This window comes from Coptis chinensis, chromosome 9 (genome assembly GCF_015680905.1).
Source record: "Coptis chinensis isolate HL-2020 chromosome 9, ASM1568090v1, whole genome shotgun sequence".
Taxonomy (NCBI): domain Eukaryota; kingdom Viridiplantae; phylum Streptophyta; class Magnoliopsida; order Ranunculales; family Ranunculaceae; genus Coptis; species Coptis chinensis.
In genome coordinates, this window is record NC_141464.1 from 68,300,559 (window position 1) to 68,316,710 (window position 16,152).

The following is a 16,152-nucleotide window of genomic DNA, read 5'->3' on the forward strand; positions in this document are numbered from 1 at the left end:
TAGTTATGACATGGAATATCCCATAGAGAGGAAACGTTTTAATTGTATGGGTCGAATACGTTTGGGCTCGGCTTTTAATATGTGACCGAAGCGATATAAAATAGTTTGCTGGCAAAAATGGAAGAAAAAAAATACTTATATTGAACCTCATTGTTCTTTCAATTTTTGGGTTGATATAGGCGAGTCTAGACAATTTGTATATTTTGAGAGACTTTGGGAATGCCAAACAAAAACAATCCCCTGAAGCTGTATGGTTAACTAACTCTCACCATCTATGGGAACCACTTGAACCTGATGAAAATTTACCAGATGCTAGACAGGGCCAGGCCTTTTTTTTAAAAGACCGTTACATCGCCCCACCAAGTTTTGCACCAGGAATAGATGGAAAAATGAATTATATTAAGAATAAATAGTAGTCATTGTCGATTTGCACGAGACGCTTTCTTTTTTTTCTTCTTTTTCTTGGACTTATTACCGTAAGTTAATTCACACGCCTTGACGATGGTCCGAACATGGGGATCACTTAAGGGCATTTTGCCCAGCACTTTTTCTGCATCTGTGTACTCACCACAAGCCAAATGAAGTTGATATATCCTGAGGATGCATAGAAAGAATAATATTCAGTGGATAAATAAAGTAGAAGGGTAAAAGAAAATATAATAATATTTTACTTTATTACTGGCTAACTGAAAGCTAACCGAACCAGAGCAAACAGGAATTTTATATTGGCAGTTAGGCAGTACGACATCATGGCATTCAGATTACAGTTCATTACAAAAGGGGGCTTGAGTGCTATCATCAAGATGGGTCTGCCAAGGGCTAAAGATGATATCAAGTGGGATAAATACGTGGTACTTTTGAAAATTGATAGGCGGTTATATATTTTTTCAGGTATCAACACACCATACATACACACAAGCTTCAAACCCGAAAAATAATATCACACACGGTTGCAGCAAGCTTTCACTAACCTCAAATAAGTCAATACGTTGAAGGCAAGGCCAGCTTTCAAATACTCTTCACAAACCAACCTACCACAACGTGGATCCCTGGCACTTACACAAGCACTAAGAAGAAAATCAAGACTAGTGCGGGAAGGAAAAAGCATAAGCTCTTCCTTGACAACTTGGAGCAAATCCAGTCCAATCTGCAAATCTATGGGCTCGATCTCATAAATTCGGCAAAAAACCTGCATTGTAGCAAACTATATCAGTATTTTAAATTGCTAAGAAGGTGCTGAAATTTCTTTAATCCTATAGGGTGAGGCCGTGAGGATGCAAAACCAGTGCACCAAATTTAACTCATGGATTCAAGTACAGAGGAGTGAGCTTGAATTTTATTATTACATAAATAACAGGTACTTCAAAATTGTTAACTTCATAAAGTTTGCAAACCAAATTAGTTATAATCACAATGCACTCAAAACCCATAGATAATAAATCATATGAGAAAAACACTACAAAGAAGTACACTTTACAAAAGAAAAAGTGTTAAAACTCATATCAACCACTTCTACATTTAGAGACATAGCCAATAGAATGCTGATTGAAATGTGGGCTTTTTTACTTAACACCCCAAAACTGTGTCTCAGTTTTGCATTAACCCCCCATTTTGAAAATCATTAGAGTTTGCACCCCCACTGTCAATTTCATGTTACCCAAAGTCCCAAACGTTACTATTTATCTTATTGCCAATTTTGCCCTTATAAAATAGCAGTTTGGGTTTGTAACCCCCAAAATTTAAGATCGAATTTGTGTTTACCAATTTTATCCAATTCAGTTAAATGAATAAGATAAATACTAAGAAGGAAGAATAAGTTTCTTCCTTACTTTGGTTTTGTTCCATTAACATAAGTTTTGTTATTAAATCCTCCATTTTTGCTTGTCGCTTCAATGTTTGATGGCTGTTTTGAAACACACACAAAAAACACAACGGCAAATCACTGGGTTTTTATCCATGGCAGCAAAGATGGTTGGAAAATGCATTGAAAGTACTAGGATGGGTGGCCCTTCAGTTAATTCCTCTCTCATTCTTCTTCCTACTTAGTATTCATCTTCTCCATTTGGACTTTACTAGATAAATTTGGTAATCTCAAATTCGATGCTTGAATTTGGGGGGTTTATAGAAAAGGCCAATGTTGGTATTAGATAAAATACCAATGAAAATTTGACAGAGTGGGGTGCAAACTCTAATGATTGTCAAAATGGAGGGTTAATGCAAAACTATGACACAGTTTTGGGAGGTTAAGTCAAAAAAGCCGTTGAAATATCAGATATTTAAAATAGTTTTTTAATCTTTATTTAGTACATAGGTTTTATATAACTAGATACAGCCCCTGACACATCACATTACACAAAACTGAAGTACTACCGTCACCATAGGACAATATAAGGGTTGTGGGAAGAAATTAACCTGATCGAGAGCAGCATATGTTAACATCTCATCCTGATCCTTTAGTTGCTTGAGCAAGTCGATCGCAAAGCTGAGTTAAAGGGGGTAAAGTATAAGGGAATTGGAAGAGTGTTAAAAACAAAGTACTAGGAGGCCACATAGAGTGTTACTGCACCTTATGTGCTTATGTCGTATACAATATCCAACAACTCTTTCACATCCATCAAACCAAAAGTCAGGATCCTTCAACTCTTTAAGAAGCTCGAGCAATGTATTTAAATCCCCTTTAGATTGAAGGTGCTCCTACAAATACAACGGCATTAGTAAAACGAAATGTCATAATGCATGCACAAAGCCACAAAGAACTTGGGAAGAAAATAAACGTACAATGAGGCTTATTACAGCCTTGGGCTCCAGATGGCATCCAGCTTGTTTGATTTCTTCATAAAGTTCGAGCGCATCTGACATTTGCCCACATGAAGCAAGAGCGGATACACATACGCTCTTAACCTCATTCATGTTTTTAGCAGGTAGACCTTTGTCCAAGACCACCTGTATCCAAATAAAACAATTTAGATGGGAAAAAGGAGAGATTCTGTTCAGTAGGGAGGTCATAAAAAGTATTTTGGCAGTTTCAATTAAATACCAGAAAAAACAGTGCAAAGCATCACGATAAATTGAAAGGAAACCTTTGTTTTTCTAATTTTTTGGAATATAAACTCAGGTTTGCAGAGAAACAAATGGATGCCTAGCTCATAAAGTTTGAGCACATCAGACATTTGAGCTTGATGCGTAGCTCTCATATTTGGATTTTTCATTTTATTACGTTCAATTTTTTTTATCGAAAGATACGTATTGATATCATTACAAAACTAATTACATCAAATCCGGTGAATCCCCACCTAAAGACAAACCAGACAAAAAGAGGGAACAGACAAATGACCAGAAAGGGGAATAGCAATAAAATAATAAAAATAATATTAATATTAAATAAATAATTGAAATTAAAATTAAAGATGAAAGATGAAAAAAAAACATAGATAATCTAAGACTAAATCCCCTTAAAAAGATAGTACAACAATTAACTAAACCTTGTCCATAACAGTTCCCAATTGAACCTCCATTATTGCTGCTACCCTCCTTCAGCTCCTCATACTGATCCATGGTACATCCACTTAAGAGCAACTACAATCCAAGTGATCACCCTCGTCCTCTCCTCTTCATCATAATTCTCCCAATATTTTCCTTAGTCTATACCTTCCTTCTCCTCATTTCATATTTGAATATGTAATTGAACCTTACTTTTTCTCTTAAGATGTGTAGATAAACTTTTGTGTGCAAAAGTTGCAGGAGGGATTTAATCAAACATCAAAATTAAAAGGTGGATACCATGTAAAGTGGTTACCTGTTTTGCCTTCTCAAATTGCCCACACTTCACATATGCATTTATGAGTGCCATGTAAATATGCTTCGTAGCTGGAACTTTAGCAGCCTGCATTACTTCATAATACTGCAAGGTGTTCAATATTTATTAATTTTTGTAGTGAAGTATCTGCACCATATAGCATGTTCTGAGATCACAAAAGGCAAAATTACTATCCAAGGGAAAGCAGAAACATTTCAAAAGACCACTACCAGTGAATTGAAGTGAGAAGAACATCATTTGATTTCTGCAATAGCAAAAGGGTACATCGGTTGTTTAATAATACAGTTAAACAACTCAGGCACTGAACAACTAAGGACATCCAATACCTTAGAGACAGAACTCTGGTTTAGGACCTAAGAAAAACCAATCAAATAAATGTATTTATTTACATGTCCTTTTAAAGATTAATCACATTCACTGTTAATCTATGCTGGGATCAAGGCAACTACTCTCATAGTAGTAGGTAGTGATAGATTTGTTAAGAAGCACATTTTGTAGCCTAGAAAGGGACCTCACAGGCTTGTCAAATAATGGCGTTTTATTTTCCATATATGTTACTAATAAAGAGAAATAAGCAGTCAAACCAAATTCATTCCAAGGCGGGCTGGCATGGCAGACCAAGCATGTCAGTCCAGGCTTATATAACAACAAAACAACCAGTAGCAGACCAGGAGTGCTTACATGCCACCACACCCTTCATACATATTACATCTGAATCCCCACATATAACAATTTTACATCACCTTATTAATTTTATTATAAGCATGGATAATAAGATCCTAATTTCCACAAATCATGCTCTAAGCAGCCCAAGAAAACAGCAACATCGTGATGTAAACAGCCTGTACTTAAATAACCTCGCACTAGAACCAAATTTTCAAATTGCTAAGGGGTGATATGAAGAACTCGCCAGCGCTTTGATGCGTAGAATCACAGGCATGCATACTTCTGAATATGTGAATATACACAAGAATGTTACATTGGCTGCAATGTTTTCTCCCTCTTGTATCAACACTGCTACTTATTAAACGGAAAAATGTTTACCAAGCACAGGGTGAGAAATGGAACGGAGGTAGAAGGTGCATGAAGGTAATGAAAGAAGAGTTGGTGGTAGGAAACTTGTGTGGGAGTGTTTGGGAAGTCTCTAAATGATTGTTTATTAGGAAAGACATAGTTGCCACTATATTGGCAGATAAAAAAAATTCTGATGCTGAGGCGCTGAGGGAGAGCATAGGAAATATGCCATTGTGCACTGCATTTTCAGTTACTAGATAAGACTTTATATCCTGAATTCTACAGTGAACCTCGGATGCTGTCTTCGCAATGTTGAACAAGATGAACAAGAGGCTAGATCAGCAGTGCCCTGATTACTGCTCCCTCTTTCTCATACCACAAAACACCAGCTTTAACATCATGTAACAGCAGTCTCGAACACACACTAGTAATGTCATATGGTGCGTTCTTATTAAGTTAAAACTTCTGGACGAATTCTTTCAAATCTTCGAACCCTTAGCCAGATAGCATTAGATTTCAAATCATCGGACTGTTGTGTTTAGTCATCGTATGTGGAATATAACAACTAATCAAGTATGTTAACATAAGGCCCACAAAAAATTCAACATCAGCATTATCTTCTATGTGTGAAAATGTTTCTTAGATGGTATACAGATAATATACCTTGACAATATCTTGTTCACGTTCGGAGTTACTTATTAGGTAGCTGAAAGTCTGACAGTCCGGTTTCACGTCTGCACCTTTCATTTGGGCAAGAACCAACTCCGCAGCACAAAAGTTTTTCTGGAAAGAAGTAACAAATTTCAGAAACAAAGTGTTTAGAACAGACTGTGCAGCCAGAATAAACGCACAGCCTAAAATAAAACAAGAAAAAGCTATATTCACTAGGTATGAATAATTTATTTTCAATAATTAGCAAGTGTAGGTTCAGGTAACTAGAAGAACAAAAGAGAAAAACGCATTACAACCAAAAGAACATCAGCCAAACATCTGCGTCAAGTAAACATATCCCCAAAACAAAAATATAGTCCCGTGTAGCTACAAAGTACTCCAGTAGAATATTTCTTAACATTTTAAAAACTTTGTTACAAAGGAAAGTTAGTTTTCTAACAGGCAAAATTACCACTGCTTGAATTATGAAAAAGAAAGGAGAGAGAGAAAAGAGAGTATAGGAAAATAGTCTGTTTACAATATGGAAGTGTCCCACCTATCTAATGACTCACGCAGAACTTCAACAGGACAATATTCCACATTGTAACTTAAAGCAGGACAATATTCCACCAAGGTGACCACTATCACCAAAATCAGTTCATTCCAATACTTTTACTTCTATTGTAAGAATGAGAGAGACACCAACAAGCACAAGCATATTAAAAGACCAAAACTGATCTAAATAATAGTAAATCATGATTTCCTATTAGGCTATATTTGATTGCTAGGACAATTTTCTCAAGAAAATATGCGTTTTCTCATGAAAATTTACCCAAAAAAATGTACCGTCGATGTGTTTGGTCAAAGATGAGAAAATTAGATATTTTTCCTTGTTGGAGTTTGACATCAACAAGGTTTGCAGTGGAAAAGTTTTTGATTAATTACCTTGGTTAGTTATATTTCTGGAAAACCAAGTTATTAACAAGGGAAAATATTTCTCATTTTCCCACGAGGAAATTTACTAGGGGGGTAAAACAATGTTTTCTAAAGAGACTGGGAAAATATATATTTTTTCAAAAAAAAATTCCTACCTACTTAACTACTTTAATCAAACACGAGAAAATAGTATTCTCCCAGGAAAATTGAAATTTTCCACCGGAAAATAGTGAATCAAACAGGCCCTTAACATCAAAGACTTCATTTTTGGAATCTGTTTAACTAGGACAGTCAAATTCAGCTACAAGTGCTAATAAGCTTCTAAGATGATAGTATTGATGTATAGCTTTGTACACTCGAGTCGCAAATCAGTTATACAGAGTGATACAACAAATTGAGTTATGACTACAGCAAGATACAATGTCCAAGTTGACAGTAAGCACGTGTCTCACAAAAAATGGAAAACAGATTGTTCAGAATATCTACAAACATAGAATACTGTTTATTCTATGAGAATAAGGAGTATAGCAATCTGTGCATCCTAATATATTGTAAAAAGACTTGCCTCCCTAAAATGACCACCCAATATAGCATTATACATATATGTTGTGGGCTTCATATTCATTTCTTTCAGATCGTTGAGCATGTTGTATGCACCTTCAAACTGCAATGGAGGACAGAAGAAAATTACAGGCAACATATATATGATCTATTGCAACTTTCTTTTTTATTTTATTTTTGTGTGTGATAGTAAATAACGCTGCAACTCCAGGTCGACATAGTTCAACAAAAGAGAATAAGATTCAGTTTCTCTATTGTGAAGACGAGACAAATCAAAATTTTCAAATATCACAGGAACCAGAAATACATTAAACTTACATCTTTCATTTTCACAAACAACTGAATCAGAATCCTGAAGGCTTCATCATTTGGCTTCAAATTGTGGCAACGAATCACAGAATAGATTGGATGAACCTTGTGATCAGATATAGGGAAAAAAAAAAGGTTAGAAACTTGGGCCTCACATGGTGCTAATGTGCAATATTGGAAAGCAATAATGAAATAAGCACAAGACAGTGCACTATCCAATATGTTGCAATGAAAACAAGATAGGAAGTCCAGAACTATTTAACATCTGATATTGCTGAAAGCTCAATAAGGGATAAATCCACAATAAGGACAAAAGTGATAAACCGAAAACGTTTCTATTCTTAAGAAACCTATTGCATCGAATAGCTTAGAGATTCACAAAACCTAATACAAATTACAAACAACCATGTATAGTCGTATAGACCAAGATGGATTTATAAAAGCATCTGATCCAAAGCATACTGAAGATCATCCTAGCAGTGGGTTTCTTTTTATAGTTAGTTTATTATAATTAATAAGTTTCCTCGGTAGAATAGTAATGGGTTGATGACAAAGAAATGTAATAAGAATTAACACGCAAATTTGTTCCCCAGTAATGAATGTGACTTATTTGTGAGGTAAACTTTTGTAGAAGAATATGTTTTCATACTGCTTACTGAGGATTTCTTACTTGGGTTACTTTGACTGTGACTAGCAAATTCTTGTTATTTTACGATGGTCTGAAACAGCGTCTTCAGCAGCATTTGGCATTCCAGAAGATTTTTAATTCCTCTGATGCAATTAAGTAGGCATTAAAGGCCGGGGAATTGCAGGAAATTTTCCCTTTCTGTACTTAGAAAACTCCAGCCCAACAGGCTCCTTCTCTTGCTCATCTTCTGGGTTCAGATGATTTGCTTGTGGTGCATTGGTCATCATAATTTGAATCTCACATTTTACCTTACTAATTCAAAATGATGTTGCAGAGACTGAAGTTTGGATGTTAAAATTTGAATTATGGTTGTAGCATCTAAGTACTACTAAAGATTGAACGTTAGATTCTGGCGCCAGTATTTTATGCGCATTATTGTCCTTCCCTACGTTATCATGAGATAGATGGGCTAGCTTGAGTCTTCCTCTCCATGATAATGCCAGGCTGGAACCAAATTGGTTGATTGTGTTCCCCTACTCATGTGACACAGATGAACTGGTGTCCAATGATTCTTTTTTTTTTGGTCGGTAGAGTGAGATTTCATTAATAAAGGAGAAGTACGCTGAGAAGGCCTATGTTACAAGAGAACTGGTGTCCAATGATGCTAGACAAATGTGGCGCTTGGAAGTGTGACATTTATTAAGGTTCGTGCTTCCTATAACGGTGGGGGAGGGTGGGGGTGGGGTCAATAACCTCACAGATTTTCCATGATGCTTGGATGACTTGATGTGCACAGGAGATCAGCATGAGTTTAGATTGGCTAACTAGATGAGGTAATTGAAATGACCATACAACTAAACAAGACAGTGGCCGTGCATGACTCAATTATATGACAGGAAAGAAAACTAGAAACTAAAAAGGCGCCATTGGATGGCATAAGGTTGGCTGTGGACTGGTAAACCCAGAGCATCATGTTCGTCAGTTGATCTAGCAGATCAAGTTGCAAGCATAGTAACTGAATCAAAACATGAGAATCCAAAAGATTAAAATTATAGGTCATAATCACCAAGTTGTGTTTTAGCAAATACCAGTGACTTCAGTAATAACCCTACATATCGACATGATAACAAATGCACCAGAAAAATCTATGGCGAAAAATAGAAGAAAGACCTTGCTTACCAAATCAAACTCACAGCTCTCCTCAATCGAGTGTAAAATGGGGGAGACAGCTGAAAAAGATAATGCCAAACCCAATTGGCACATTTGATCAATTATAGCAAGAGCTGCATGCACCTGCATAATCATTTAGTAATACAATTGAAGTAGACTTAGTTAATAACAGAGAGAGAGGGAGAATGAAATGTCCGCATATATTCGAAAGAAGTTTGACTAACTTATTGCCTGCTTTAGCCTTGGACAAAGGACCAATTTCATCTTATCAGGAAATACATACTGGCATGGCAAGATACCTCAACAGTTAGAAAAAAATCAACGATAATTCTCAAAAAATCAGGTAACCAATGTCGATAATTCAGAATATACACCTATTTTGGCCACTCTATTTCCCCTTTTTTCCTTGACCTGAACATATAAGTCCAACATTTATATTTTGGGCCTTAGATATTTGCTTGCAAGCTGCCTGAAAACATTATCAGGGAGAAGCATAACATGATAAAAACAATTATAAAACACCCTAAGCATATTAACAAACTAATTGGTTTTCAAAAAAGATGTGATATATCGACAACCTATGCAGATTCGATATCAAGTTGAGTAATGCAACCCTAAAGTATTTTTCATGCACTACTACCCTCACAAAACTTAATACCATTTATCATTCATGGCCTGACAAATTTCTTCTTTCAATCAAATTCCAAACAAGTCACCTAGACAAAATAAACTATATAAATACCCTCGGCAGAAACCAAAATCATGTCACACAATAGTTTCTATGGACAAATTTCACATGTTTCTTTTTTTGGGTGAACTCTCATATTAAAATATTAATCAAAGATAAAAGCATACAAAGTAGTATGAGGTATCCTACACACAAACGAAAAAAAAATGGCCATACAACAATTAACTCGCGTCATAGTAAAGTGTCTCAAGAAAGAATTCTTTTCTTAATTTCCCTATGATCATCATCATTACAATTCCCATGGACATCTAACTAAAAAAATTGATGAGATCCATGCCATGCCATGTGTTACTTGGATACAGCAAGATACAAAACCTCCACAGTAAATAAAAACAAGAACCAACACACAAGTAGTCTGCACAAACAAAGGGAGTAAGAGTCAAGGGCAGAAGAGACAATAATCGTACCTCAAGTGAATCACAACTGTAAATGATGAGCATCTCATATGACTTGGATGAAGGAATCACATCAAGCTTCTTATGCATGTCCTCAAATTTTATAACAACATCTTCAACCTTGTAATTTAAAATTAAACATGTGAGAAGACAGACAGAGAAAATAACATGCACACGCAAGACCATTGAAATTACTTGGCAATTTGTACAGACTCTTGCTTAAGGCAGATAGGACAAATTCTGTAATGAAGCTTTTCATCTTCCTCATTAAAATTCAAAAGGTGTTTACTGAAGTCAATAAAAGCCAACTTCTCTCATGGTTTGGTAATGAGTCTCTAGAGCATTTCTCTTGTTGTTATATTCAAATTGAGGAAGTTCATTCAAATTGGGGTGTAGTAGGTTGCCTTTATACATCAGGAGCTAAAGGCAATTGAAGTGGGGCTTGCTCATTGCTTTAGCATGCAGCTCAAGCAAGTCCAAGTCAGGTCTGACTCCAAGAGAGCAATTCAAGCTATCAACAAGCTTGAGAAACCCCCTGGTATTGTGAGGATATTGTCAAGGCTATACAATTATACATAACCATGTGTATGCATTCGATTATGTGTCTTTTCATCATGTTTTTAGGGAGTGTAATAGGGCAGCGGACTATCTTGCGGGTCTATGCCAAAAAGTTGTAACTTTTGTATCTTTTTAAGTCCACCACTAGATTCTCACTTGAGTGTAATAGTGGAGGAAGACGATTCTAGAAAATTGTACAACAGAGTATATGTTTTGATTAATACAAGTGAGGGTCTGCCTAACCCTAGCTTATTCAGCTGGGGGGAATGTAGAGAATATGGTAGTTTTTGTCTAAAATTAGGTCCCAAGAAGCTACAACATCCTCTACCTTCCAATTGCAAAACGCATCTAAATACTTCACTCCATAGCAGCATGAAGGTCATTACCAGTAATACTCGAGAAAATTCCTCACCGCTAAATTTGGCATGCTAATTGCATAGTTAGTAATGAAGTATGAAATGTCTTCTGCTGCTTCTGCATTTAAAAGGTAACCACATTGTCATGCATAAAGATCAGATTCCTAAGCTTTAAAAGCCCAATGCAGTTTAAGGTTACCCATAAAGTACATTCATTTGCTAGATGCTAGTATATATTACAACTTCATAAATATCCCTTCATAAATCTATAGAATGTCACTACCCAACCAATGAGCGTGCTAGAAACAAGCTGCATCAATAACTAGTGTGGGCAGTTGAGTTCAAGCACCTGCTTGGATCGGTAGATCAACCACAGTATTAGATACCCAAAAATATTACTGCATGTGATGTAAAATGGTTCTTTTAAACTTCTCCTGGTTTAACAGTTCTCAAAATCAACAAGCATATTCGAATGTAGTACATGATTGATAACAGTTTCTATATTCTACCTAAAAGGCTGGTTAACCAGTTGAGCAAAAAAGTTTAGTCTTGTTTCACTGCTCAGACCAAAAGGTTTTTGATTTACACAAAAAATGAGAAAGAAAAATTTCAACACAAAGGACTTTAGTGCAGGATATCGTGGTGGCTTTTGTTTGGTATAATTCCCTCTGGTGCATTTCCTATATAGATTGAAAGATTCGACACTTATCAGAGATTAAACAGTATACAGAAGGAGATATGCCAAAATGAATAAAAGAATACAGATCAGACATAAATAATTAATTGATTTCCTACACTGAACATCTCATAACCTAATCAATAATCTTTAAAACATAGATATGCAAAACAAAAGAATCAACACTTAATACAAGAACTTGCGGGGTATGCAAAATTGTAATTTATAGCATGATCAAATCGAAATCCAGAGATGAACCTACTAGATGCTTTTAATGCCAGAATGAGATTCTCTGCAAACTCTTCCATCAGTAGCCTCCCGGAGGACTTGAAGATATTTGACACATAATCCCGTGATGAGACTTCGGTTATGTCAACAACCTCCAGCAATTGCAACAGTTCCTTCTTCCTGTCAGCTTCGCACAATGCTAACAAATAGTTTTCTGTCACAGAAATTAAATTTTGTGAGATCTTGTGAAAGGAAACCTTATGCAAACTAATTGAGACAGAAGATCGGAGGCATATACCATATGCAATAGAAACGTAATATTTGAAAAAGGAAACCTTCTCAAAGAGTGATTCTATTGAGTATTGAATCTGTGCAAACTGTCAATAACTCCTCTACGCTTTACACCACAATGTGGTATTGTATACCAAGAGCTAAGAACCATGTGATACCATCGGAAAACATATAAGCTCACAACTAATAATTAATACTCTCTAATGACACCACATAGTAGACCTCATAAACCATTGTTTTGTGAGTCCCAATGGTCATAATACTAAGATAAACATTATAACAATAATATTCATACATTAGTTGAGCAGTACCAAATTTGACATTAATCATAATAGTACCTGCAAGTTGGAACCCATCACCATCAGCATCAATAACAATAGATTTGCACAACTCCTGAACTTTATCCTCATGGTCGACTCGGATCCAAAGAAGCATTTCATAATAACCTAATCTGGGATTTAGAGTATGGCTCCCATTTTTTATGAGTTCAAGGAAAAAATGAAATTCTTCTACCATTTCCATATCAATTAAGTACGAGAGCAACGAGCCAAAAGTTTTTTCATCCACTTGAAAACCTTGTTCATTCATTTCTCTAATCAGTAGATAAGCGTTTTGAATATGGACTAATGAATCTTCATCATCTTGACTAGTCCTCGCATCCTGAACACAGCGTGCTACGAATGCATTGTAATCTTTAACTCCACTTTCTCGTCCTAATTTACCAAACACCTCAAGAGCAGTCTTGGAACCAAGTCTGTCCCCACACATATTTACCAGCCGTTCAAAGCGACGACTCTGAGTATTCTTGAAAACCCATTTTCCTTTCCTTACACGCGACATCTCCTTCTTCTGATGTGACATGATTGTGTTTGGCACATTTGGGAACCATGGTACGTCTAGATCAGTCTCCAAGGATTTCTTATCATAAGAAACTTCCGAAGCAGGTAAGTTGCTCAAACCCAAAACTGTACCGCTATCACCTGTAAACAAATAATAAAAAAAATAAATTAAAAAAAATGGAGAGCTAAAGCACTCCAACGGCTCTTAGAGTTACACAAGTGCATTATTTTATTTGTTTCCCAAACTCCCTGGCTAATACATGAGAGGTAGGCAAGGCTGATACCAAAAACTCCCTAGATGGTTATAATGTGTGCCCACGATACAAACAAAGTAGCGACCAACCAACAAAAAAACATTTGTCTCTCTTTCAATAAATAATAAATTCTTCATCTTACCAACCAAATAATATAATGTATTTAAACTACATTAAAACATACCTCCTAAAATATTAGAAAGTGCATTAAAAAGCCTATGCTCCGCTCTCTCTACAAAAACAAAACAAAAAACAAATTAGTCAACACACAAAACCAACAAACACACTCAACTCCATTTCATTTACCAGAACTACGTGACGGACCACCGAGTAACGAAGACCTTAAAGACACAGATAACTCCTCATTATCTTTAACCCGAGAAGGTGTGTTTAAACGAGCAGTCAAGTTTCTAGAAGCTTTAGATAATAATTTTTTCTTTGAACACAATTGTTTTACGGCTTTATTTGACCCACGCATTTCATTTGTTTTTTTTTTTGCAGTCCAAGTGTTTGGTCTTTGAGCTCACTCAAATAATAATTCCCGCTATATCGGTCGGTTGTAATGGCCTTGCAAATTTTTGGGCATGACTAGTTTTGGTATGGGTTAGGTTAGTGACTTGTGTCCGACAGATGGTTCACACTAAATCGGTGAAAGGGGCATGGCTCTGAAAGGTATGTGGGCTTGTTGTTAGAAAGCCCAAATAGAAATTTACTATGGATCCATGACAATAAAATGGAGATGAAAGACATTATTGAAAATATCCAAGAGACCAAGGGGCCATTTGTTTTTGCCTCTTATAAGACCTTGAGGTCTTATAACCTGTTAAGATAATTTTTGGACATTTATTTGGTTTGTTTTTGCTTCCTTATGGATCCATGAAGAGGCAATAAAAAATTAGATCTAGTTTGAATAAGACATAATTGAAAATATCCACTCAAACACCCCCGGATATACCCCTTGAACAAGATTTATCTCTTTTGAAAAAGAATTTTTTCCCGGATTTTCCAAATAACTCCATTACCCTAACCACCACAAACCCACCACCACCACCACCACCATGGTATTGCCACCACCACCATCACCACCACCACCACCATCATTACCTCCACCACCACTACCATCTAACTATTAAGACTATCACCACCACCACTATTTAAAACCACCACCACCACCACTACCACCACCGTACTATTAAAACTATCAACCACTCTATTTAGACATCCACCACTTCTACTACCATCACCATCCCATACTATTAAAACCAATATCATCATATCTACCACCTTAGCCATCCAAATTATAGTTTCCTAAAATTGATATTCTTTATCAAAAATATTTGAAACAAAAATCAAACTATCGTTTATTTCAAATTAATATATTCTTAAATGTGATGTAAAGTTTATATTTGTCAAATAACCATCTATAAGATGTCATGTATTTGTTTTTTCTATTTTTACAAGTGCTTATAAGAGGAACTTAAAATTAAAAACAAACCACTTTATAAGACCATCTTATAAGACCCTCTTATAACACATGGTCTTATAAGACCCTCTTATAACTTAACCCAAAAAAACAAATAGCCCCCAAGAGTATCTTCCTTGAACAAGATTGTGAGGCTTTGAAAAGCTTTTTCCCCGGACATATAACATAAAATATAAACAAACCCAAATATCATTTTAGTAATGGTATTATATGAAACAAAAAATCTATTTAGACTCTCTTAATAATTCCATAGGGACTCCATATCTACGTAGCATCCAAATTATATTTCTCTTTCCAGAGAAAGAAAAAAAAAAAACAACTAATAACTTATCTAATTAAATAACTAAGGGTGATCTTGGACATACCCAACAAAACACTCTCATACCCCAACTTTAAAATAAATAAATAAAATGATTTTAGACATATTTAGCTTCCTAAATTATTTTTCTTTTTTACTAGGAGTACCCAAGATATTTATTGACTAAACAAGTCATTTACTCTACGTGATTCAGTTGTAAAAGAAAAAGACCGCGTTTTTTTTCTTTCTTCACCAATAACCTCTTATTCTTTTATCTCATCAATAAACATGCAAACACTCACTTTTGATTTGAATCAATCATACCAAAATAATGAGGATGAATAAAAATGAGGATGAATAAAAAAAAATTCAAAATCAAATTTTGACGAATGGGAGAACGCAAAAAATTATTATACTTGGGATTACTACAATGAACATATACAAACACCAAACAAAATGTTTTTTTTTTTTTTTTTTTTTGTGCATATTGAGTATAAGAAACCTATACCATTTGTTTTTTTGTTAACAACTCTTTTGTGGATGTTGTCAACTCGGTGAGAAGTGGGACTAGTAGAGGAATTGATTGTTTGAATGGGTTTAAAAAGAGGCAGCTTGTAGAAACTTCTCCTGTAGCTGAAATGACTTACGAGTTGGTTGCCTTCGAAGGAATCATCTTCAGTATAACACAGGAACTGCTTCCTAGTAATGGGATTTTGGAACATGGGACTTCACGTGGTCATGCAATAGAGTGCTCTCTTGTTATGTTTTTATTTCGTTTTTGGTCTCTGTTATTTTTTATTTCTTTTTAACTTATGGTCACTATTAGGTACATGATTTATGTTCTCCAAACTCACACAATGCTTGATGGTGCTAAGCGCACCTTACAAGAAATCGAAGGTCCTCCTCTTTTAGGATTAGAGGAATTATAACACCTTGTTTA

General features: G+C 35.5%; 1 protein-coding gene across 1 annotated transcript; it reads right to left on the reverse strand.

The window, feature by feature from the left end:
- Positions 1 to 378: 378 nt before the first annotated feature.
- LOC147477591 (pentatricopeptide repeat-containing protein At4g04790, mitochondrial-like) lies at positions 379 to 14,070 on the reverse strand. Its single transcript, XM_086581836.1, has 16 exons — positions 13,738 to 14,070; positions 13,616 to 13,663; positions 12,677 to 13,318; positions 12,082 to 12,261; positions 11,200 to 11,261; positions 10,242 to 10,349; positions 9,096 to 9,209; positions 7,298 to 7,393; positions 6,984 to 7,082; positions 5,495 to 5,614; positions 3,797 to 3,901; positions 2,779 to 2,943; positions 2,567 to 2,694; positions 2,413 to 2,482; positions 972 to 1,189; positions 379 to 594 (listed from the first exon to the last, which is right to left on the reverse strand). Exons 1-16 carry the CDS (start codon positions 13,907 to 13,909, stop codon positions 417 to 419), a joined length of 2,505 nt encoding a protein of 834 aa, XP_086437962.1. The 5' UTR covers positions 13,910 to 14,070; the 3' UTR covers positions 379 to 416.
- Between the last annotated feature and the right edge of the window lie 2,082 nt (positions 14,071 to 16,152).